Source organism: Thunnus albacares, chromosome 10, assembly GCF_914725855.1.
Source record: "Thunnus albacares chromosome 10, fThuAlb1.1, whole genome shotgun sequence".
In the NCBI taxonomy this organism is placed as follows: Eukaryota; Metazoa; Chordata; class Actinopteri; order Scombriformes; family Scombridae; genus Thunnus; species Thunnus albacares.
In genome coordinates, this window is record NC_058115.1 from 21,040,279 (window position 1) to 21,064,321 (window position 24,043).

The 24,043-nt window shown below is 39.8% G+C and overlaps 1 protein-coding gene across 1 annotated transcript in view; it reads right to left on the reverse strand.

Moving 5' to 3' along the window:
• The window catches only part of drp2 (dystrophin related protein 2), an 86,504-nt gene that overhangs the window by 18,598 nt on the left and 43,863 nt on the right, over window positions 1-24,043 (reverse strand). Inside the window, exons 6-14 of the mRNA XM_044364093.1 lie at window positions 23,463-23,619; window positions 21,593-21,739; window positions 16,339-16,417; window positions 14,580-14,640; window positions 11,748-11,809; window positions 11,121-11,195; window positions 7,740-7,941; window positions 4,850-4,935; window positions 1,889-2,046 (exon numbers count right to left, since the gene is read on the reverse strand). Of these exons, the coding sequence (XP_044220028.1) occupies window positions 1,889-2,046; window positions 4,850-4,935; window positions 7,740-7,941; window positions 11,121-11,195; window positions 11,748-11,809; window positions 14,580-14,640; window positions 16,339-16,417; window positions 21,593-21,739; window positions 23,463-23,619 (1,027 nt within the window). The remainder of the gene's footprint in view (window positions 1-1,888; window positions 2,047-4,849; window positions 4,936-7,739; window positions 7,942-11,120; window positions 11,196-11,747; window positions 11,810-14,579; window positions 14,641-16,338; window positions 16,418-21,592; window positions 21,740-23,462; window positions 23,620-24,043) is intronic.

Below are 24,043 nucleotides of genomic sequence, written 5' to 3' on the forward strand. Positions count from 1 at the left end.
CTGCCCAAGCAGAGTCGCATAATAAATGTGTATGTGTGTGTGTGTGTGTGTGTGTGCGCGCACGCTGATCGCACAGTCTGCAAGGTGTACAGAGGTGTAGAGTCTCCCGGGATGAAGAAGCTCCTCTTTGCGCAGCCAGCTTTGCTCCATGTGGGGGGTCAAATATCAGCCCCTCACATACCGAACACCTGGAACTGGCACTGATTATTCAGAGCATGCTGCTATATCACAAAGCAGCGCACTGAGCAGATGTTATGCTTTGGACATCGTTGGAAAAGTAGAGTGATAAACATTCAGTTGTCCATCAAAACTTTGATTTCTGCACCGAAGCTATGCAATATTCTCACAAGTATGAAAATGATCACTAAATGTGAACACTGTTAGCTAATTCTCAGAACTCCCTGTTGACTCTGACCTAATAACCTCACACATACAATAACACCTTCAGCAACATCATATTGCTCTGTATAATCTCCATAATCTGTCTTTCCGGTCTTAAGTCAAATTCATCTACTCTTCTACCAGCAGAGTCATATCCATGTGAGGTAGCAGCAAACGCTGTATCTACATCTCCACAATCTGTTGTCATTCATTTCTAAGCCAAATGATAAATGGGCAAATGGGTCACACCCCCAGTTTGCATTACATGGATATTTCATCTGCAACTAAATGCCCTGACATGGAGCAAATAGAGAAAGGAATTGATTTTAATCAGCCATAGCTGATACAGCAAGCATGGACCAGAATAGAGTGGGTATAATTAGGATCTGCCTCGAAAATGAGGGAATTAAAAGGCTTTGCATAGGCCACCTTCCAAAAAAGCTCTGTACCGCTTCTAACCACTCTGTAATTATGCGGTGTTCCAAAGTGAATGTCACAAGGTAAAGTTCTGTAACCTGCAGCAAACGTACAAGTTCAGACGCATTCAGAACCAGCAAAGTGAAATGAATTCATGCTTTGAACATGTCTCCTCATTAGCTACTGTGACTTTGCTTCATCATATCAATATCCCAATGGATAAGGTTCTATAAGCAACTTTCCCATTTAAACTTCTTAGGTTTGACCTACAGTCTCTGGTTGGGTAGTAACATCATGCATTATCTACAAGTAACTGTATTTTATGTGCATTAAAAGCAACGCAATGCAATATTAATGCGCTGTAATGTCTGCATCTTTGTAAGGCATCATTCTGAATACTTGGTGCTTCAAGAAGACTTCCTGAGAGGGTGCATTAAACTTCCTCTCCCTCTTAATGAAAGTCGGACTGTCAGTAAATCACAATGGGCTCCACATAGCTGGCAGCTTCCTGGTGTGACATCATCTTTTTTTCATACTTGGCTTTTGATGGAAAGCATCCAAAGGCTTGATTTTGCCATTCATCTTTAAAGTTACTGATTTAAAAATTCTGTTTCTGTATTTGAAATACTCTCTTGACAGCGATATGTTCTGTTTTGATTTTGTGGAGGTCACTCATCATTTTTCTGCATGCTAATTAATAGATTAGCAGGTTTGGGATACTGAAATAGTATGAATAAAGGGGTTTTCAAGGTCACCTTCAACTTTCTTATCATTTAAGCACTGAAACTAGCATCGACAACAACATAACTAGTCAGTAACTCACTTGTATCTGGAATAGATTAGCTAGTCTAACAGTGACTTTATGCCATTGATATAATAAATACACATAAAACTACATCAATGCCAGCATACAGTATATATCCAGTCAAATGGAGCAGGGTGGACTCACAATCTACTGCATACTGATGACTTGATATGTGCTTATTCTCTATAGTGTCTGTGTTCATGTGCGTGACAAACTGTACATGCACTATTGCCTATCTGTGACTGTGTTTAGACATGACATACATGTGCCTCCCTCTGTCCTCACCATTCGGAAGCAGCTGCGGACGCTAGGCTCCACATTGCTGCCCCCAAAAGCAGCGACTTCACCCAGCTGGCGGGGGATCTGGATGGCCTCATGGAGCAGCAGGCTGAGGTGACGCTGGTCTGTCAAACCTCCAGGACCAGCCACCTGACGGAATAAGTCTGCAACCACCAGTACATACATGCAGGAATGTATCAATATTGCAGTAACTGATCAGATTTTACACCAGTGAGTGTTACAGTGTTCACTGCATCTGTATGCATGAAAAACAGTTATTTGTATGTGTATCATCATCATATATGCATTTTTCCTATATGTCTACATCTGTTGATTTAGGGCAATTATATTTATTGCTACATGTTCTGAACTTTTCAAAATGTAAATTAAGAATTTAATTCCAAAGACAAGCATTCACAATTTATAAAATATAGAACTCTGTCTAGAAAATAATACTATAACATTAGTATGAACATAAAAACTATATGCAGTCATGTTTACACCACCAATGACGTGTCAACACAACAGCAACACATCTGTTTTTCATCTTTTTTTCATGATGAACCTCAAATTCAAGAATTCAACAAGTTTACCAAACCTTGTTTTGTGAGATAAAACTCACTCTGTGAAATATAGACAGAGACAGAGTCGGTATTAATGGCCCGGTTGGTCTGCTTGGAGATGAAAGAGCTGCATAAGTGGAGTCTTGTCAGGTTTTGAATGAGGCCTTTACTCACTGTGACTCTGCCTGTCTCTGAAGAGATGAATGCTGACAGGCATGTGAGGGTGCTGCACAATGCCAGTTAAGCATCCCATGTATCCCCCCTCTGTGTGTACTTATTCAACCATATGGGGTCAACATTTGACTTTAACACCTGCATGTTGAGCAGAATCCCCTATATAGTCCTCATAACCGACATGATTGACGTTTTTACATTTACAATGTTCACATTGAGCTGTTTGATAGAGATGAGTTTTGGACATGTTTTATGGAGACACTGCCACAGTATATAGGCCTATTACATCTGAAACACACAGCCTGCAAAGCTGTAGACATTGCAGTGAGATTATTGTATTCCTGGATTTGGATACACCAGCCACAAACTGCACAATCTGTACCTTTATTACTAAATTTGTTTGTGAAGCCCTTAATATGTTTTTAGTAATTACTATTTCGTATGAAACCACCTCTTTACTAAGTTGGGATTACATCACTCACACAGTTTTGGTAATAAAGCCCCAAGTAAAGTGTGTTTCTAAGTAAGCAACAATGAAAACATGGCTTCACTGGAGCATTGTGGGGCCAGTTAATGAAATGACCACCTTTAATTAATAAAGAAGAATATAGCCATATGCTAGCAGCTCTGTGAGGCTGCACTTGCTCAGCAGTGCTTTGAGCTAACGTGAGCACTCTAACATGCTGACAATGACAATGATAAGATGTGGATGTTCAGCAGGTACAATGTTTACCTTGTTCACCATCTTACTTTAGCATGTTAGCATTTGCTAATTAGCACTAAACACAAAGTACAGCTGAAGCTGGTGGGAGTGTCATAAGTTTTGCAGGTATTCTGCTGTAACCAAAGTATTTGGGTGGGAATAAAATCACAATAATCTTTTCAACAGTTGTTGAGATATTTCAGTCAGTTAAAGTGGTGGACCGACCGACTGACCATCTGAGGTAATTCACTTTGTCCAGTCTTCAAAGATAATGTAAGACAAAACTAGCTGTGCAAATCCAATGGACTACGTCATTTGACTAAATCAGTCTGGAAAACAACCATTAAGAATCAACAAAGCCATGCTGTAAGTTACTTCATCAACAACTATTTAAACATTGCAAATATACATATACAAAGTCGTACTCTGTAATTGTATGGACTGATTTCTCCCTCTTTCCTCCCTTTATATACTAAAAATGATTTTAGTGTGCAATTTAGGAAAACATTTTAAAACACCTGCCATGTTTTTTTCAATGTGAAAATTAGAAGCAGAGGCCAGTGCCAGCACAATAAGTGATGCATTTGTCCAATTAGGTGTGAAAGCATTCCATGTGCTTGTGCAGAGTAAAATGTTAAACAAAAGCAAGTAAAGTAAGACATAGTATCACAAACTTCTATCACCATATGGCAAAGTGATTATTTTTGAGATGACAAATAATGAAAAGCACATTCATTTTCTGAATCACAAGCCAAACAGTGACTATGATGGAATAAACACCCACCATCTGTATCTCAAAGCAGGTTGATATAAATGCCTCACATTTATTTGCAAATATTATTCCAGTGACGTCTGGAGATGGCAAAAATGGGGAACAATCAGAGAAATGACAAACTGCTAAGGCCACCACATGTCTACCTAGACCAAGAAAAAGACAGCTGACTCACCTCAGAGACCATTCAATTCAAGGCAAATCTGGTCTATATCAGTCTTGAAGAGCAGACACAGATGGTGTGCCATACAAAAATAATCCTGTCATGGGTTCAGCAGTGTTGTCTCAGATCCTGAATCCACTACAAGCTGTTCTAGGTCCAACTATCGTCAGTTCAAGTGCATTTTACTTATATTTCCAGAATGACTCATGAACTAGGATTACAATAGAACAATAAAAACATATCTCTGACTGGAGCAGCACACTAATAAAACATTACAGCATAATTTATAATCAAAAAAGAAGGAGGGGAGGGCCCCAGCTCTTTGCTAGTTGATTTGAGAACGATAAATGAGAGTGAGAGCCATAGAAAGAGAGTGTGCCTGAATGGTGTCTTTGGCAAGCAATCCTTTTAAGGCCCCCGGTATACTTTGTAGAAGTAAAAAAAGCTTTCTCCACTATGGCAGCAGAGTCATTTCCTCCATTAGACTAAGTGGATGTCTTTATGTAATATGGGCAATCAGGACCGTTATGTTTTGGCTCATTGTTTGCAGTTGAGGAGGTGCATTAGGCACATGAGCGAGCATCAGACTCACATTTGTACTTCTCCTGGACATCTGCGTTGCACAAGCTCACCAATCCCATCTTGAAGCTGAGCACACGCATTTTGCCGTTCCGAGCACTAAAGGAAGAAAAGAAAAGAGGAAAAAAAAAGAAATTCCAAGGTTATAGTTTTTGAACTGTGGATTATCTCAAATTGTAGTGTATTGTGTCTTTGTAATGTATTCATACGTTGGCTGAGCCCTGCTGGGAGGGACAAAATGTGGAGGAATTACGTGGGTCAAAGCAGTATAGTACAGGTCAGTGCAATAGTGTGAAATTGTATTAGAGCACATCTAGAGTAACTAAAGGCACTACAAGGACTTGATGAAGTGTTGTGTCCGTGGGTTCATGCCCAGAGGAGCAATAATAAACTCAAGTACACCACAATGTCACTTACAGACAAACATGCATGGATACTGTATAAACACACACATAAATTACACAAATATTCAGTGTTTGTGAGGATCAGAAGTGCTATCCCAGCTGAACAAATAGTCTGATCACTGGCCAATGGCAAGGTCAGTGAGATGGATGCTGTTGTGCCCTGACCTGAGCCTAAAAGGGCCACATTATTTTTTTTTCTGCTTGAAAGAAAAAAGAGTGATATGGGGCAGATACACTGGAAAGGCTGGATTTGAGAGGCAAACACACCGCTGAAAATTTCACAGCTTCTGTGCCAACACAACCTGGAAGAATTAACTGCTGAGCTGAGAAGCATTGGCATAAGTCACAGGCTTATCAAATTAACATTTGAATCATTATCAAGAACATGACATTCATCAGAGAACGTCAGATCAATCAAGTATAAAATTGAATCAAAGAGTAAGTTCAATTTTCAGAGCTGGATGGTTCCTCAAATGTGTTCAAAAACAAAGTAGGGACACTACATTTTTAAATGGGTGAGGGGTGGGTCATACGTAACTTGAGGAAGTGAAACATCGCTTAGACCAGACTATTAGGTTGAGAAACTTGAAGTCACATGAAGAAACATGAGAGGTCATGAGGAAAGCATTACTGTTTTTCCCTCGATTATATTCAGAGCCGGAGAGCACAACTGGCTGTCAACACTCTCTGCTATGTACCTCATGCCATCTTCAATATTCACCCCAATGCTGTTCCCCAGGGGTAATGTCTCTCCTGCACACCCTGCTAGAGTGACACACCTCTGGAGGATTCACATAACACACACAATTATATATCCACATACACACACGCGGTGATATACTATGATGCACCAGCACAAACAAAAACAAACCCACATAAAAATGGAAACACACCTCATTCAGATTCACTGCTGATATTTATTGGAAAACAAAAAGCAATTACTGAAATTTATGCAGAGGGTAAAGTCTCTGATTGTCTCTCATTAGCAGCAAGTAGTTAGGAGCCACCAACCAAATTTACAGCGCTCACGGGGTTATTCCTGTATTTCTTTGTCTGTGCTCAGTGGATCCTCTTTGGAGATGACAAGAAATAGTCAATCAGGAGCTAAGATGGGGTGAATGTTAGTGTGAAAGAGGATTTGTTTCTACTGTGTCTCAGAGGGGATGATTGGCCCTCTGCCTGGACATTGTTACTGGAGCTTTAGCCATGCTGTGGCTCTTTATAGACATCTATACAACAAGACATTGAACCAGTTACATCAATCTGCAGACAGCCTATTGTCCAAGGACAGTGAGGATTTGTCTAAAATAGTGTTTATTGTAATTGTTTTTGGTGGCATGAGATTACAAATAGTGAATTCTTGTGCATCACTGTGCAGTGTGTGTCTGTGGATGTATATTTACCTAAAGCTCCACTACAATGTATTTTTGACACTAACATTGACTCAAATAACAGTAGGTAGTCAGAGTATCTTTGGTGTAGATATGCGGTTTGTTAAAACGTTAGCTGCTGCATCTTATAAAAGGCTTTATTAATAACCTTGTGCTCTAGAGCTCATTGACTAAAATGACTCATAGTACTGTGAATAGGTACAGTTCTTAGCAGTGCTGAACCCACTGAGAATTAATACCCAACACTGCAGCACTTGATTCAACACCGTCACAATATGCTTCACATACCATGGCAACTCAAGTGACGCATACATCTCTGGCATTTAAAGGTACCTGAAGAGTTTTTACTTTGAACAAACACTGTTCAATTTATGTTCAACATTGCGCACTTAAAAACGTTATGTGTGTTAAATGGTGTAATTCTTGTGAGACATTAATCACGTCGTGTTTTTTGTAATATGTATATTTTCATTTTCGTGCCCTTTGTAAAATGTTCACTTTGAGAAAATGAAGACTGTGATAATTAGTCATGTGACTCAAATGTATTTATCACACTTGTGAGTACTCAGCAGTTGTACTGAGTGAACCTGAAGAGGCTACAGGCAAAACACGTTGTTCGCTCTTAATATCACAGTAAAGTCATTACAGTGTGCGGTGGATAATTTTGATTTTCACATTATGTGTGCCTTTTGGGTCAAACAAACTCATTAAACACATTTCCTTCCACCATTTTGTTTTGTTTGCTTTTGAAACCTGCATTGTTTGCATTGATCAAAATTAGAACCCACAGCTTCCTCGGGACAGTTCATGAGTTCATGTAAAGGTAGGTATATGGCACTGATATCATATATTCGTTAGCCCTTATACCTATTAATATACATACATTAATTAATGCTTGACACTGACATGAAATCTCCTGTGCTGTCCCTATGGGTGACTTACGCCATCCAGGGCTGTGATATATCATATAATAGTCTTGGATGTAAGGTTTCCTATTGATCAAAAATCACGTCATCATGTTTTTAATGCCTATGGACTGTAATAAATTACTTTCAGTTATATTTCTCACTGCTTTCAAGATAGAAACATCTCACCCCAGCTTACCCACCTGTCGTAGACGTTGAGCAACCAGTTGAGACACATGTCAACGCAAAGTGGAATGTTGACAAGGATGGACCGCTCCTCCTCCAGCCTCTCGTACAGAGCCGTCAGGCCATGGATCACCTCTACCACATCCATCACGTGCTCCCCCTGCTGGAGCTCCTGCTCCCGAAACACCTCCCCGAGGCTGCTCAGCGCCACTAAATCCACTAAAGACAGACACATAAAAACTACACGTGACTTGGACATGATCATACATATGCATTAGGAAATACAGATCCGTGGGAAAAACAGAGACATCTCTATTCAGCGGTGATCTATGAAATGTAATTATTTTTGTGCCTTTTGAGGACAGATAATGATGACAAGTTATTTTAATTCTGACACTTTTATTATGGCTACATGGTCTTTTAATAGTAACCTGACATATACCATAAAAAGAGAGATGCATTTACACATGTATACACCCACAGTATGTTCCTACATACATGACTGCACATTCTTTCTCTAACACAAACACACAGAGAGCAGGATCATCATCCTCACCTCAGCAAATGAGAGCATGGGTGACAGCCGTGCTTATTCACCCTTTTTGCCCACTTAAGCCCTGCCAGATGTTTCAAGAGCAGTGACACAAATTTGATTTTGCTCTTCTAAACTAATTTGATGGCCCATCCCTAGGAGTGGGGCTAAAAGGGTGTCCGTTGATGCCAGGTATAATTGGATAGCATGATAATGCAGTAGAAGAGAGACGAGATAACAGGAGTATTCTCAGGGTTGGGAGAGAATCGCCGAAAAATGTATTTCTGATGGGCTCTTATACAGCACTGCTCAGTCATTCACAAAGTGTGCAGAGAGAAAGAGTGAGAATTCTGCAGTTATCAAGGCAGCCTGCCAATTAAATTCTGTAGCGATATCAACTAGTAGACCAGAGGAGGGTGAGATAAGAGAGCGGACAAGAAAAAAGAAAGAGGAAGAGCCACTGAAAGGGATTTTTTACAGTAGTCCAGGCATGCTGAGTTTTTATTACAGCAACCCGGGACATGGAGGGGAGAGAAAGTGGAAGGAAGGTTGCAGAGAGAGGAGGAAAGGGAGTGAACATGAATAAGGAAAAGTGTGAAATTGGCCATTTGTGGTGGCAAATATGGGCTGATCTGGAGTTGCTAGGAGCACTGCAGGTCATGTATGAGATGGATGAGACCAAGGGAGGTGAGCACAAGAAAAGGCGAGAGAGAAAGGCCAGGTTTGAGGTAGTGAGAAACTGAGAGAGCAGGCAGGAAAACTGCTTCTCTTACAGTCAGAAACAAGTGAGAGTGAGATTGTCTGGCCCATGAGCTGTGACCCTGAAGGGGCACACATTCAAGCTTCAACCATGCGGCAAAAAACTAATTGTCTTCTCTTTTGTAAGTCAAATGGACCAATTAATAGTTCTAATTACCTAGCACGCCAGCGATCCTGGCACTGATGAAAACGAGGAGGGAATCCAGAGGTTCAGTGGTTCTAGTTATAGGTGTCTGAGCCATGGAGCAAGTAGAGCAGCTGCACTCCCACTATTAAACTTGGGGGAGCAAACGTATGCTTTTGCATCCCCACTTTTTGATTATACAACATTGCTATTCCAGCATTTGAGCTAGTTTGGTTAAATTAAATAGTTACATCTGGCTGTTTCATATGTAGTATATGAATTTAAAAATTACATTTGTCGCATCCCTTCCTTACCTAGTCTCTTACAGCTGGATAACTACATAAGATACGTTAACTATGTTACTGCATTCTGAATATCTGAATGGTTGGTTTTCAATCATCGTACCGCATTCAGACAAGTCAAGATCGATGTTAGATAGTCACTCTGACTTTGGTGGTGCAAGCTAAAAATGAAACACCAAAGTTTGTTGATTTTTTTCAAACTGCCCAGCAAGAAGGTGAGACATGATGATGCAAGCACTTGAACAGGTAGATTAGATAGCTTGTTGGATGTCAAACATGGATGTATTATAAGAGCTGGATACCGGGCCAAAAATGGCGCCCATTCAGTTCAATAAGAATTGCTTGGCTGGCGCATACGCCAAAAAAGGTTTCTAGCTTCTGGGTTTGCTTTTGCGTTGTGCAGTCCACTGAGTATGCTCAGTAGTGTTTCCCTCACTGGCCCCGCCCGTGAGCTCCTGCATGGCCTGTAGACTTTACATTGTGCTGACATCACAGATTTTTTATTTTTAAGTTGCTTTTCTTGACTTGAGGAAAGTTTTATAAATATAAAACGTCCATGGATCAAAAATTCATAATAGAAAGAATCATAATTGACCTTGTTTGCAGTTCTAGGTGTACTGTCAACAGTTTTATGAATGTCTCTTTTACAATGGTGGTCTATTGCGAAAATGCCTTTTGGGCCACAGGGGGATTTTTTGCTGCAATACCGTGAGCCAAAAGGCTGCAAGGCACAAAGCTACAAGGCTGAGCAACAGAGCCCGAACCAGCTCTTATGATACATCTATGATGTCAAAGCTAAGACAACCATCCGAGTCTGTTGGCTAGTGTGTCATTGGAATAGCTAGCTAGCTAACATTAACTAGCTAAACAGCTTGGCTGAGCCAGGTGAAATGTTGAAGGTCAGGGTGTGGTGTGCAAGGATATGAATAGAGCTCTCTATAGTTCTCTCTCTCTCACTCTCTCTCTCTCTCTCTCACACACACACACACACACACACACACACACACACCACTCTCTCTCTCTCTCTCTCTCTGTCTCTCTCTCTCTCTCTCTCTCTCTGTCTTCTCCACTCTCCCTCCCTTCTTCACATGAGTAACCTAAGTTCATTTTTCAAACCATTTTAGTGTTTTCATAAGTGTGTTGCTCTCCTTAATGTAGAATGATGTGACAGTGCAGACTCAGGGAGGACAGAAAGAGACCTAACATTCTAATATATAGTGCAATAAAAAGTGAGCGTTAAAGTGAAAGAGCAGCTTTATTGGTCATGATTAAGGGCTCTATATTGCAGGAAATGGCACTTTCAGGTGTTAATTAAATGAAAATTGTCCTGCCATACCTCCCCTTGCCTGTCACTAATCTTGCACCCCCACTTTTAACTGTAACGAGGCACCCATAGTTCCAGTGGCTCTTGAGTTTATCAATACGTTTGATTGCTGCATTTTAAAGTCAACCATAAAAGATTGCGGAGAACATTTTCAACTGTCTCTCTAAGTAGTGTGGAGAGGAGCTATGATTCCTTCGACAACTGGATAAAGAAATGTGCCAGAGCTGATCGTTATATCTCATTCGAGAAGAGAGCTTGTCATAGTGGATTACTGATGGTGCAGGATAACAGTATATCACTTAACCAGCCATTGCAGCGCCGCAGACAGAAATACCATCCATGAAATACTGAACGTACATCTCAAAGTCTTCTGAACTCGCCGCAGCTTCATAGCTGTTCTGTATGCTGAGAACTTGATGTTGTTCAGATCCGCTAATGGAGAGAGAGAGACAGAGAGAGATAGAAAGAGATTAGAGTAAATGAAAAGAGGAGAGAAAACAAACCCACCCTGCACCACTCCATCCTCTCATTGAGGAATTAGACATCACTATCTCTCCCCCTGTTTATCACACCATTGCAGCCAGTCATTAGCAGTATACTCTATTGCTATTATTATCTACATATGTACGTGTCTGTGCACATGCATGTGTGTATCTGGCAGAGCATGTGCATGCAACAGCACGCCTATCTCCCCTGCAAGCTCCCTGTGTCAGATCAGATTAACAGTAAAACTCATGATGTCGTTTAATCACAATTAATTAAAGGCTAAGCAAAAAGCAATCACAGCGCTGGCAAATTGGGCCTTGTAGGTTAATGACAGTAGCAATGTAGTCCCTAAGGTGTTTGAAATACAGGGCCCTTAATGAGCTGTGTGACAGGGCCTTCAAAGCAGACGCCCAGTGGTGCTGGTGCTGCTGTAGCCCAGAGGGGGTCCTAGGCGAATAAGCACGACTCGGAGAGTGTTTTAATTGTCTTCTTACTCACCCAGTGCTTGGTACAGTTCTGTCATCTTTGGATGGTCCCAGCACGTTGTCTGGGCCTGATGGCTGGGAGAAAACAGAAATGTGAAACAAAGGCAAGGAGAATTCGTGGGGGATATACATTTTCAGGCCAAAAAGATCAAGGTAAAATGGAGTACAAATGAGTCGAGGGAGCAGAGACAGGCAGGTGTGGCAGACGGTAAAAGGACTGAGATCAGAGGGTAGTGAGTGTAAAAAATGAGAGGGCAGGAAGGGGTGACCATTGTTTACAAGAGATTTCAGGCCATAAGGAGAAGACACACGTCAAACATGGTAAAAGAATTCATGTTCAGGCATCAAAGTTTCGTTACTCTGCTGGATATATACTGCTAGTAACTTAAAAGGCTTCACATGAACAGTACAAGAAATGTACACACACCAAAAACATACAGTAACACCACCTTCCTCTCCCATGGCTGGTTCTATGAGCATGTTCAGCATTAACCCTTACTGTTCAGATCAGAGTTGACCCATTTTTACTTTAAGAACAGTAAAAACAACATAAACACTATTCTTTTAGCCTGAAAATGTATGATTTTTCCTAAAGTGACCTAGAATACACAAAAATGGAAATATTTTAACTTTTTCAAAATGTTTGTGCAGCTGATATACATTTCTATACATGTAGCGTGTTCTGGGTTACATGTGACCCATATTTAAATCATAATTCAAAAATCACCTTTCAGAAATATATTCTTCACATTCAATAAAATGAATTGAAATCATGATGGCTGTTATGTTCTCCTGTTTTAGGTAACATGGGACAATAATATAATGTGATTGTGAATCCCCACTGGTGCAGTAATACAGCCCACAAAGAATTGACTAGCAGACTAAAACAAGACCCACGAGGCTCTTTTGCAAATGATTAAGAAAATAAATACTGATAAACTGTAGAGGAACAAACTGTACACTTAATAATACCATCCTCTAGGCATGCACACACCTACACACACAAAGTTACAACTCATTGATAAAAGCAGCAGCACTCTAAAGGTGAAATGGTATTGATGAGGTAAATAGATAAACAGATGAGTGCTCAGGCAAATAGGGCTCACGGTAGCTCAATATTCAAGTTCCTCTCTGAATCATATATTATTTATCTGCTCTCTAATGGTAACTCTGTACAAATGTTTGGACAAAGGAAAGCTTTTTTTTATGTAAAACCCCTTGAATATATAAATTATATTGCACTTAGAGGGAAGACAGTGATGGTTTCTACTACCACTCTCTGCTACTGATGTTGCTTGTACAAATGGCATATTAACTCACAATGAAACAGCCAAACCAGTTTCCCTACACATCCTTGTCGTCAGAGGAGCTTCCACATTTCCCTAAAACAATTAACTTTTCTGGAATAGATGGTATTTAAAGAGGAAGAATTACAGAAAACAGCAATTGACCAGACTTGGATTGGATTTTGTAGTTGGTGATGTCATTTAACTGCTGACAAAGCATGAAAGTTGTAGCCTTTTCCTGACAGCTGAAACACCTCAGATTTCAGCAATGCAAAAGTCTGGTGCTGTGCTCACTGATGGCTTTTTTTTCCCGGTTAGAAAAACCACCAAGCCAATCAGAACTTTGTAAGCCGGATAAAGAATGAAGACTCTAGGCAGAAATATTATCTGCCAGTTCTTGCAACTCAATTTCAGTTCACTGAGACACACATCCAGTTGTTGAGGAAGAGCAATCAAGCTCAGATTCACAGAACTTCTTTTCACCTACTGGATCAATGGGGGTGAAGGAAATGGTCAAAAATAGATGGTGGTGCAGAGGGAATAGGTGCTGATTGGCCAAAAGTTCTGTGAATCTGCACTTGATTGCTCTTCCTCCACGACTGGATGTGTGTCTCAGTGAACTGAAATTTAATTGCAAGAGCTGAATGTGGAAGTATACAGAGAGTTGGATTTTCAGTGAGGATCAAATACAGTTTCAGAGCAACTGAATTCAATGTCATAATATTACATTCACTTTCAAGTTTATTGGATCCAAAGTAATAAATTCAATTTCAAATTATGCAATTCAGATTCAGTTTTTCAATGCAATTATAAATTCAAGTTGAGTAAATCAAATTCAGATTCAGTTTCGAGTGACACATATTTCTGCCCATATTTCTTTGAGTCCGATTAATAGGCTATGAAACTGCCACAAATCACTCAGCACAATTCAATCAAGCAGTTTTGAACTGACCCCCCCCACTCGGGAAAATATAAAGGAGGGAGCAGGGCCGGGAATACTGCCAGCCAATCACAGTAATCGTTTTTTGAATAATGCTACAAACCATAGACATATACACATATTACCACCATATTGGTCCAGTCTAGTCACCCCTCTGAATGCATAAATGTAATAATAAAAAGTAGTAATAATAAAAGTCACATTGCTTAGTGATCAGCATATTGAATTAAACATGTTCATATAACGTTCATACATATCGTTAAGTATTGTGAAATAACTGCTCTCCCATAAAAATATTCCCTGTGCCTTGGTTTTGGCATGTCTTTCTTTAGAACATTAAAATGCTGCACAGAAGTCTAGTATTCTCTACTGTAGAGAGCGACCGATATCTATGCTCAAAACAGTCTGTTTCACTATGTAAAGGTTAGTTTGGAGCAGTGGAAACTAAATAAATATTGGTCAAAAACTGTAACTAATGTGCTTCATGGACATACAGGAGTTGTACCAATTTGTCACAAAAATAACAAAATATCCTCTCTTTAAACCAGCTTCCTTACCTGCCACAGAAAAAGTACATATATTCCCTCAATGCAGACACTGACCCTGAAGTTGCACTTACTTGATGTAGTAGGGCACTTTGTTCGGGGAAATAGCACGCTCCCATGGTATCTGCACTGAACCTGTGCGAACACACAGAGACGAAATCTATTTCAAAACAGGCATGTCATGCATGAAAAGCCATTGTGCACAATGTTCCTGACAGCAGACAGAATATCCATTCAGACCTTAAAAGAGCTGCTCTGGTGTACAACAGGTGCAGTAAAGCCAAAAAGAAAAGTCTATTGTGTTGGGTTTCCACAGAGTGTTGGTTTGTTTGGCGCGGTGTGATAGAATATGGGAGGTAGAGGAGACGGTGAGACAGGGTGACCGCGGCGTTTTAACCGGCCTCCAAACTGAACCACAGGGGGTTCAGCTGAGGATCAGAGAGGATGGACTGCACTGGAAGAAGCAAGAGGAAGACAATACGGACAGACACACACTGATACAAAGGCAGACACACAAGCTTACACACACACACACTGTGTCATTGTCCATAAATGTATTATGACACGGCACAATGCAGGCTTATGTGCTGTTGCTCTGCATATGTGAAAAATAGGCTACCAATGGACAGCTATTTATGTCCATGCACAAACAATCTGATGTCATCACAAGGAGGAAGAAGAGGTAACTTTACAAATGAAGCATTCAGACCAGGCTGAAGCCCTGGCTTTTGACTCGCAAGGAGTATAGACATCTGACATCATAACAGTATAAAAATAACAGAAAATCACAAAAAGAATGATATGTCCCCTTTATGTAAAACTACAGAGGTATTTTCAGCAAAATGTACAATGTGACAAGGGGCCTGAACTAGACCTTGCTTTTTTGTAAGGGGTCATGAGCCAAGGATCTTATTTAAGAAGTAACTAGTAATTATACCTGTCAAATAAATGTATAGTGGGGTAAAACATGCAATAATTCCTACTAAAACTGTTGTGAAGAAGAAATATAAAGTCACAGAAAATGGAAATATTCAAGTAAAGTACAAGTACCTCTAAATTGTCCTAAAGTACAGTGCTAATTGAGTGAATGTACTCAATTACAAGCCACTACAGCACAAATCTGTATACCTATGTACACTAAGCACCATATGCACCATACCATATGTACTATGTGTTATATTGAAAAACACATTGAAATAAAAAATGCATAAAAAAAATAAACACACAGACGCAAAACCAGACGTTCCTGCAGGGTGCAGTGGGCTGAGCTGGCAATGGCATGGTGCTATATAAGCCCCAGTGTGGCATTTCTGAGCGAGCGTGACAGCAGTAAAACTGGAAGGGGTTGGTGAGGACAACAGAGACACACAAGCACACACCACTTGAGATACACTCCCACAGAGAGCACGGCCACGCACAGCTTTTCCACTTCTTCATCAGTTCAAACTAGGCAAAGTAAATCACATTTTTCGGCCCCCCTGCTAGCCTTTGAAGAGCAGCAGGTAAAGGAAGAGACAGAATCCAAATATGTATCTCTGTTCAAATGAGAGCAATGACTGTTGTGATGAGCATCACTAGGGATGCTTATCTCCACAGTGTGCTGGAACTGATGAAGACAGACAAACAAAGCCTGCCGGCTCCACCTCTAACCCAAATACACACACAAACACACATACACACAGGCCGTGTCTTATAGCCTTATCACAATCATAACTGCAATACACCTGACCTTCTTTTCATCTCCCCACACTCTGAGACAGTGCCCTGGCACAGCATGGCACAGATTGGTGCGACATGAAGCACCAACTTCAAATAACAGAGGAGGACTCTTACTAGAAAGGAAGTGCTGCGATCCGGGGCCAAAGTCTCTATGTGCATCCTGGAGCTGCTTCAGCCTCTCCTCTATGGAACCCTAAGGACACACAAATAAACACACACACATATGCAGAGTTAAATCAAAGGGAATCGTGCTGTTCATCCCTCTTCATCACAAATCCCCACAATAGAAATGCAAGCACACAGACCACCTGCTTTTCCTCCATTAGTTAACTGTGGAATATAAATTATGTCTTTTTCCCTCTGTTGCCCCTCTTGAAGGACTCTGAAAGCCTTTGAAGAGCAGCAGGTAGGAAATAAAGACAGAGATTACAAAATAATATATTTTGTGGAAACGAGGACAACGATTCCTGGTTGCAGTGTCAGCGTGCAATAGAGCTGGTGGAGGAGAAGATGAAATGAAACAGGAGGGGGGAGGGAGGAGTGTGTGAGCTTCACATGTGTTGCGTCAATAACCATGGAGACTGAGTTGACAAAATTAAGTTTGCCATTGCCTTTGTAAAAGCATTTCACATCAGTTATGTTTCCCATAAAATGGGATTTAGTCTGCCTAATCCTGGTTTATTTGAAATGTATTGGATTGGGCACATGAATCATTGTCAGCTGGATGTTGAAACGCATCCTCAAACAATGGGAGGAAAAATCCACTCGAAGTGAGGTACTTTTGGAGAGAAAGAGAAAAGAGACAGAGTGATAGGCCTTTAAACTTCAAAGAAAAGCAAAGTAATGTGTAAAGTTAGATATATTAAGTTGGCGTTTCTCACTGTGCACACGTCATTGCTCCCTCGCCAGAAAACAATATGATCTTGAAAGTGATTTAAATTGGTTTGGACTAATATTGAAAATTGTCAACACACCATGGAGATGCTACTGCCAACCATGGGGTGTCGTACAATCTATTTGCTGTACAGGCAATTTGGGCTGCCATAAGGAAGACAAATGACTAAATTATCCATGATCAACAAATATTAGAAAATCAAATTTGGAAATACATTTTCGCTGGTGTCAGAGCAGCCATCAACAGGGCACAGGATGTTGCGGGGATTTAGGATTTATCATTTTAATTAAGAGAGAAATTGGCCAAACAGATAGAGGCAAAGAGAAAGGTTTTTCCTTTCTGCTTGATTTCACTGAAAGATACCAAGATGCCAGGTGGGTGCATCTTATTGCTTTGAAATTAATTAGAGTGATTGAGTAGAGATAGCAGATCGACCAGGGCGTAAAGCAGCTAGAAGAATGCCGAAATACACAGAAAAAGGTGTTTAGATTCGCTGTTTGCGACACCTGTTCCTTCTTATATCACTCAAGCTTTACTGATATCCCTGAAACTCTGAGAACAATTCAGCATCTGAGAGATTAATATGTGCTGGTGACTATGGATACTAAAAGCCTTTTTAACAATGTTGATCCTCAGGGGGGATTAGAGGCTCTCACTTACTTCCTGAATCAAAGACCAGAGGACACACTACCTTGCACACAGCGCATCAAAGATTTAGCAGAAATTGTCCTGTAAAAGAACTTTTTCATGAAGACTCTTTTTACCTCCAACGCAAAGGGACATCAATAGAGAGCTAGCTGAGTCCCAATTTCTCCCCTTTCCTTGTAGCTCTTTTTTGAAAAAGAATGGGTAATGAGTCCCAACAATCCTTTCCTAAAATACATGGCACGGTGGCAACAATTTGTAGGGGATGTCTCCTTGATATTTCAGGCTCCAGAAAGTGTGTTATTGAGATTTTATGCATATCTGCATGTTTTTAAAAGCCATTTAAACTTCATTTGAATAAAAAAACTTTCAGACATTTTAATTGAAACAGAGGGCAGATAGGCTACTGATGTGCCTAAAAATAAGACTGGCAGATGTTCCTATTATATGCGTGCTTATCCCATCCCACACAGTGGAAAAATGTCAGTATAGTTGCATTTGTATAGGATATAAGTGCCTCATATGTTTCTGAACAAAGAGCACTTGAACTTCATCGGTTTGGTCAAACAAGTGTCCTAAAATGGATCAACAGAGCTAGAAATAAATATGAGAACCATACACGAGAAAAGTGTCTTTTAAAAATCATCTAAACTCTTCAATTTACTGCTACCTACAATATTCCAACCTAAGCCAAGACCTGGAGAAAATCTTCAAAAAGCACTGGTGTGTGACTCTGCCTTGCTGTGATTTGTTGCAGCAAACAATCCAATAGGTTTCACTTGGAGGACAAAGGCTCAAGTTGAAGCAATTGACTTTATTTGCTTCACTCAGAGCTCAGAGCACAGAAAAACACTGGCTAACAAATCCCATATAACAAATAACAAACACACAACTAGTCTATGCTGATCTGCTCTGCTTCTGTTCTGTTCTTGAACTGTTTCATTCGGGCCCACAGAGGCAATATGAAAGAGTATGCAAAAGGGGATACTGGAAATTCATTTTTAAAAGAATTTTTGAAGGGATGTTAAAATCATCATGTTCAAAAGAGAGAGAGACAGAGGAGGAGAAGCTGCAGTGGCAATTAAAACATCATCATAAGGCTGCGAACGACAGGCTGTGGAGAAGTTGTCATGAAGGTTATCTAATGGGAACAGGGTGTTCTCACATGAGGTGTAGTGAAGGCTGAATGAGTTCTGTTGTGCTCATATGAGCACTACACAGGGTGATGATGCAGAATGCAGCCTAAGCCTGAAAGTTGCCCACTGTAGAGTTACAGTAGCCTAATGCTCACTGGATAATGCATCCATACATTCAGCTAAGCATCGAGGGGAGGGCAAGTGCAGTTCATTGAATCCAAAGCACTTTATTCTTGAAAATTTTAAAAGGCTTTAAGAGTAAGTGCTTTGGATTCATTGAAGAATTCACCTCTTCATGTAAGTGCACAGGCTCATATCTTGATTCTTTTTTTTTTTTTTTTAAACATTTATTTATCTACTCTGCTGTATTTCACCTTCCAATTCACAACATGCAAAAACAACAAACACTGTGGGTACATTCCAATTCCCTAATTTGATCATTCCTCGTTCCTCAATCCTCACTTGACCTGAAAGTTATTCCTATTGCCGTCATGAAGGCCGTCCCAAAGCATTTATTTCTGCTCTGAGGAGCGAGGAATGAGGAGCAAGGATCTCTGAGGAGCTGTGAGCGAGGATACATGAGACTAGCCTTCGCGGGAATCTTTTACCGGCTGACATGCCCCCTTATTGGAAAGCAGTTATTGATTGGATGCTGTCAATAGATACAGATGCCAATAATTAATGAATAATAAAGCTCATTCTGCCAGTAGAAATGGTTCATGTGCCTCTGAGCAGGACACAGTACACAGTATAAATGCAGACTGCAGGTTTTTATTCATGTGCAGGTGTTTATTAAATAGGTAACCGGCTGCAGAGAGAGAACGCTGTTGCTCTGGCAGTGATAACTGTACATCTTATTAATATTAGGACAGTGCACATGTGCACAGACACAAACTCCATCAAAAGTTTCTACAGCTGTTAAAGCTGACTGACAGTTGATTCAGCTGTGATCAGCTCCCGCTGCCCTCAGAAACAGACATCGCTTCAGATGATGCTTCATGGGAAAGGACGTTGCATTTCTCTAAAAATATATATCCTCATTACCTCTCTCCTCGCATCTTTTCATGCATCTTTAGTGTGAGGGAATAAGATGCAAGGAAAAGACGCAAGTGAGGGAAACGTGGATACAATTGAAGGGAATTGGGATGTGTCCCATGCCTGTGCAATGATACATATAAACCGTTAAAATTCAAACCAATAGTTATACTATAGTTATAAAGAGTAAACGTCCTTTAAATGTTATTCTCATCTCCCTAAACTGAATTCATTAAAAAGATAGTGAGCTCAACACATCGCAGGAAAGATGTGCTACAGAAAAACAAAAGCGGTTAGACAACAGGTTCATACAGAGACTGGTGTGTAAAGGTTGTTGGAATGAATATTAATTACACTGAGAATGCTATTATGTTATTTAATTCAACACTTGCTGCAGCTGCTTCACAGTAAACACCTTACAATCAAGGAATATTGAGAATGTCTATTACTGTGAAGCTGCTACAGTTTAGTCAGATTTTAAAGTACAATATGGAAGTTGATGTTAAAAGTTTTTATTTATTTTTTTTTACCTCTGTCATAGCAGCAAACTCCTGGTTTTACATGTTTTAGCCCATTTTTACTTCACGTCACAACTAACCGAATCATGCTTGTTATAGACATTTGGATATATTGTAACAATCATTCCAGGCATCTATTGTTTCCATTCATTTTATTTCCATTCACTATGATAAATAGAAATAAAATCTATTTCTATTAAGTTAATAAAGTCTATTAATTGATTTTCATACAATGTGAAAATTAATGGCAATCAAAGGTTACTTTGATATTTAAGAAAACGGAAACTAAAAAACGGTATAGTCTTCAAAAGTGATCAAAAATGTTAAATACACATCATTTGTGTTATGGAGGTAACACTTTCAATCACAACACTTCAAATTGGAGGAGCTCAAGTACATGCTTCATGGATCCTCTAAAAATTCAACAAAATATGGCTGCATTTTCTCAATCAATTATGCTAACACTAGTTTGATAACCTGTACACACAAATGTAACAGCCATTTATTACTATCTGTGTGCTCCATCATATACTGTATTTTTGATTTCTGTAGCAACTTTAATTTGTCTTGCAAATTTTTTGTGTGTAATGTCTCATCCCTTTATTGCACTGTTAAGCTTATATCTGCCCCTGTCTATGTATTATGTCGCTTATTGGTATTGGTATGTTCAAAAACAAATAAACAGTCCTCAAAAAAAAGCAAGCTTTTAGGCAAGAGGGAAGAGCACTTAACACTTATCATTAGCAAGTGGACAAAATTTGCTACATTTCTATCATATATATGCTTGTATAGACCAGTAAGTTCAGTGGCTTTCATGATCTCTGAGTAAATTAGGCAAATGAGGAGGCTTTCATCTTTTGGCATGCAAAGACTTTCTGACCACCCCCTGGTGTGATGTTAGAACTTGTCATCAAAAACATGGCCTTTTATCCATTCCCCCAAAACACTCCACTTGTCCTTCACATGCCCAAAAAGCCTGAGGTGTGGATAAATATGAAAGCCTCTAATAAACCCATAACTGCATATGGACAAACATCACACTTGGGATCACTTTGTGAAATCTGCCTGGGGTTTGTAGGCTGGAAAAGCTGCTGCTGACAATGTCAAACAGACAATAGAGACCTGGCAACGAACTCTACCTGAAGCACTTTCCATCTGTTGTTGAGATGCTCCAGGGCACGAGCATTCTCCATCGACAAATGGACATCGGAGATAGCCAGCTGATGGGCCAGATCATTGATGTGCTTCATACCCTCCTTCACCTGGGTCAGCTCCTCCTTAAATAACTGCAGGAGTGTGAGAGAGAAAGAGAGAAAGAGAGAGAGAGAGAGAGAGAGAGAGAGAGAGAGAGAGAGAGAGAGAGAGAGAGAAGAGCATATAGAGGTAGATGGAAAAGATAGTGTTGGAATAAAAGAGAAATATAAAAAATGTCAAATGTAGAAAAACATTAGTCATAGCTGTCCACAAATAACAAGATTGCACCGACTCAATTCAAGTCAATTGAAATGTGATTCATGATAGCTTCTGGCTTAGTTTTAGAAACTACTTGGCAGCATCTATGTATTAACTTACAAAATGAAAGTGAAAAGAATGTATAATGAAGTTGGACCACCAACGGCGTCTGTTCATAGATTTTATATGTGAGCAATGTAGGAAACCAGGGAATTACAGTAAGCAGTGTCTAACCTAGGATAGACATGAATGTCAGTGTGTGGGCAGTTCATATGTGCGTCTGTTTGTTTGTTTACAGCTGCATCATTATGCACTGTTGGTTGAGTGTTATCTTTTTTTTTTTCTTTTTTTTTTTGCAGTCTGTGAAAACTTTTAGTGTAGATGTAAAAAGCATTTTACAAATGCCAGTGCTACACTTGACACTTGATATTTAATTTTTAAAAAGCTAAATAAATAAATATTGTGACAAGAATGTTTGCCTGTGTGACATGTTTTTACAATTATATTTTGCACACTGATTATTATTTTACTTATACTTACTATACTTTATTTGATGGGACACAGTGAAGACACTTAAAAAAGACTGGAAGAGGAAAGTGTTATTCAAAACAAGGAAGCTGTGACTGCATGGCATGAACACGACCACAGGACAGCCTCCCATCACATGTTTTACAGGGAAAACTTTCTTGCTTTTCTTCTTAAGGGTAAGGAAATCAATACCTGATATCTCCAAATATGCTGACTGTGTTTAGATGCCAGCACGGAGAGGCAACAAAATGCATCATCTTCATGATAAGGAGCTTAGGAGCAAGTGTGGATGCTTGTGTGTTGGTGAATATTGTAGAGCTGAAACACTTCATCCATTAACTGATGTGTCAATGTCAATCGAATGAAAATTAATCTGCAACTATTTTGATTAATGATTAAAAAAATCCCCCTCCACTCAAAAATGTGTTTTTCTTCTTGTTCCTACAGTTGAATGCTTGAGCTTCACTGTGCAGAATGATGTATGTGCAGAGATTGCCCTCACTTAGCGGTAGCAACACTCGGCACTCCATAATTACTAAACCAACGACCTGCCATTTGTTTAACAACATCTATTCAGCTGAGGATTCTAACCCATGCAATCTCACTGTGTCAGTTTGAAGTGCCTCATCCTTGTCATCATCTGTCAGATCACAGCTACTCCGACAGGGATGTGTACACAGGCAGGCACAACAAACATTTTAAAGCAACACAGCCTGATACAGATCTCACTTATTCATGAGTAACATATCACTGCTGTGTTTTTGTGATATAAAAAAAAGCTGGATGTCACTGTTTGATGTTTGTTTACGACGTGTCAAAGTGTCACAATGTGTGCTTTTTCAGGGATAGCCAGAGGCAATTATCTCAAAGGAGACAATTAAGTTACTCCAAATGTAAAAAACAAAAAAAAAAATATCTGGGATTCATGATAATGGGTCTGCATGTACAAGTGTGTGTATGCATGAGAGAGATAAAGAGACAGAGAAAGAGGAGAAAGTGTGTGTAATGTGGTTTTCTGTGTGTGTCTACCTTGGTAGCATCTATGTGGTCCTGCAGAGAGTCGATGAAGAGGTCTCCGACAGGCTCCCAGGCATCTCTCACCCCTTCTGCCTGCTCCAAGGCCACTGCCAGCTCCTCCATTGCTGCCTGGATCTGGAGTAGACGCTCCAACGTCCTCTCCATGTGTCTGAGGGTTTTGTTGAAAATTCAATTCATTGCAGTTAACTACCTGCACCATTAAAATATGAAGTTAATGTGAAACAACAGACTAAAAATCTGTGCATATAAAAGTCCATGGAGCATGCAGTCAAACACGCTATTTATTAAAATTTGTCATAATTTTTTTCACAATCTAAATGTTTTTACCCTTGAAAAGAAGTTTTAGTTTTCAAAGTAAACTCTGAATTTCCAAAGATCCAAAACTTGATAAATGTGTTTTCGTAATTGTTTCTGTAACAGATTGTAGTTGCCACATTTTGTAATCAGGTTATGGTAATTATATTATGTGAAATGTATAACCCTACTATGGACCAACACACACACAACCATAGAGTCATCGGGAAGGAAATTACACTCTCAACTTTGTAGCTCTAAAAGAAAGCATATTGCTG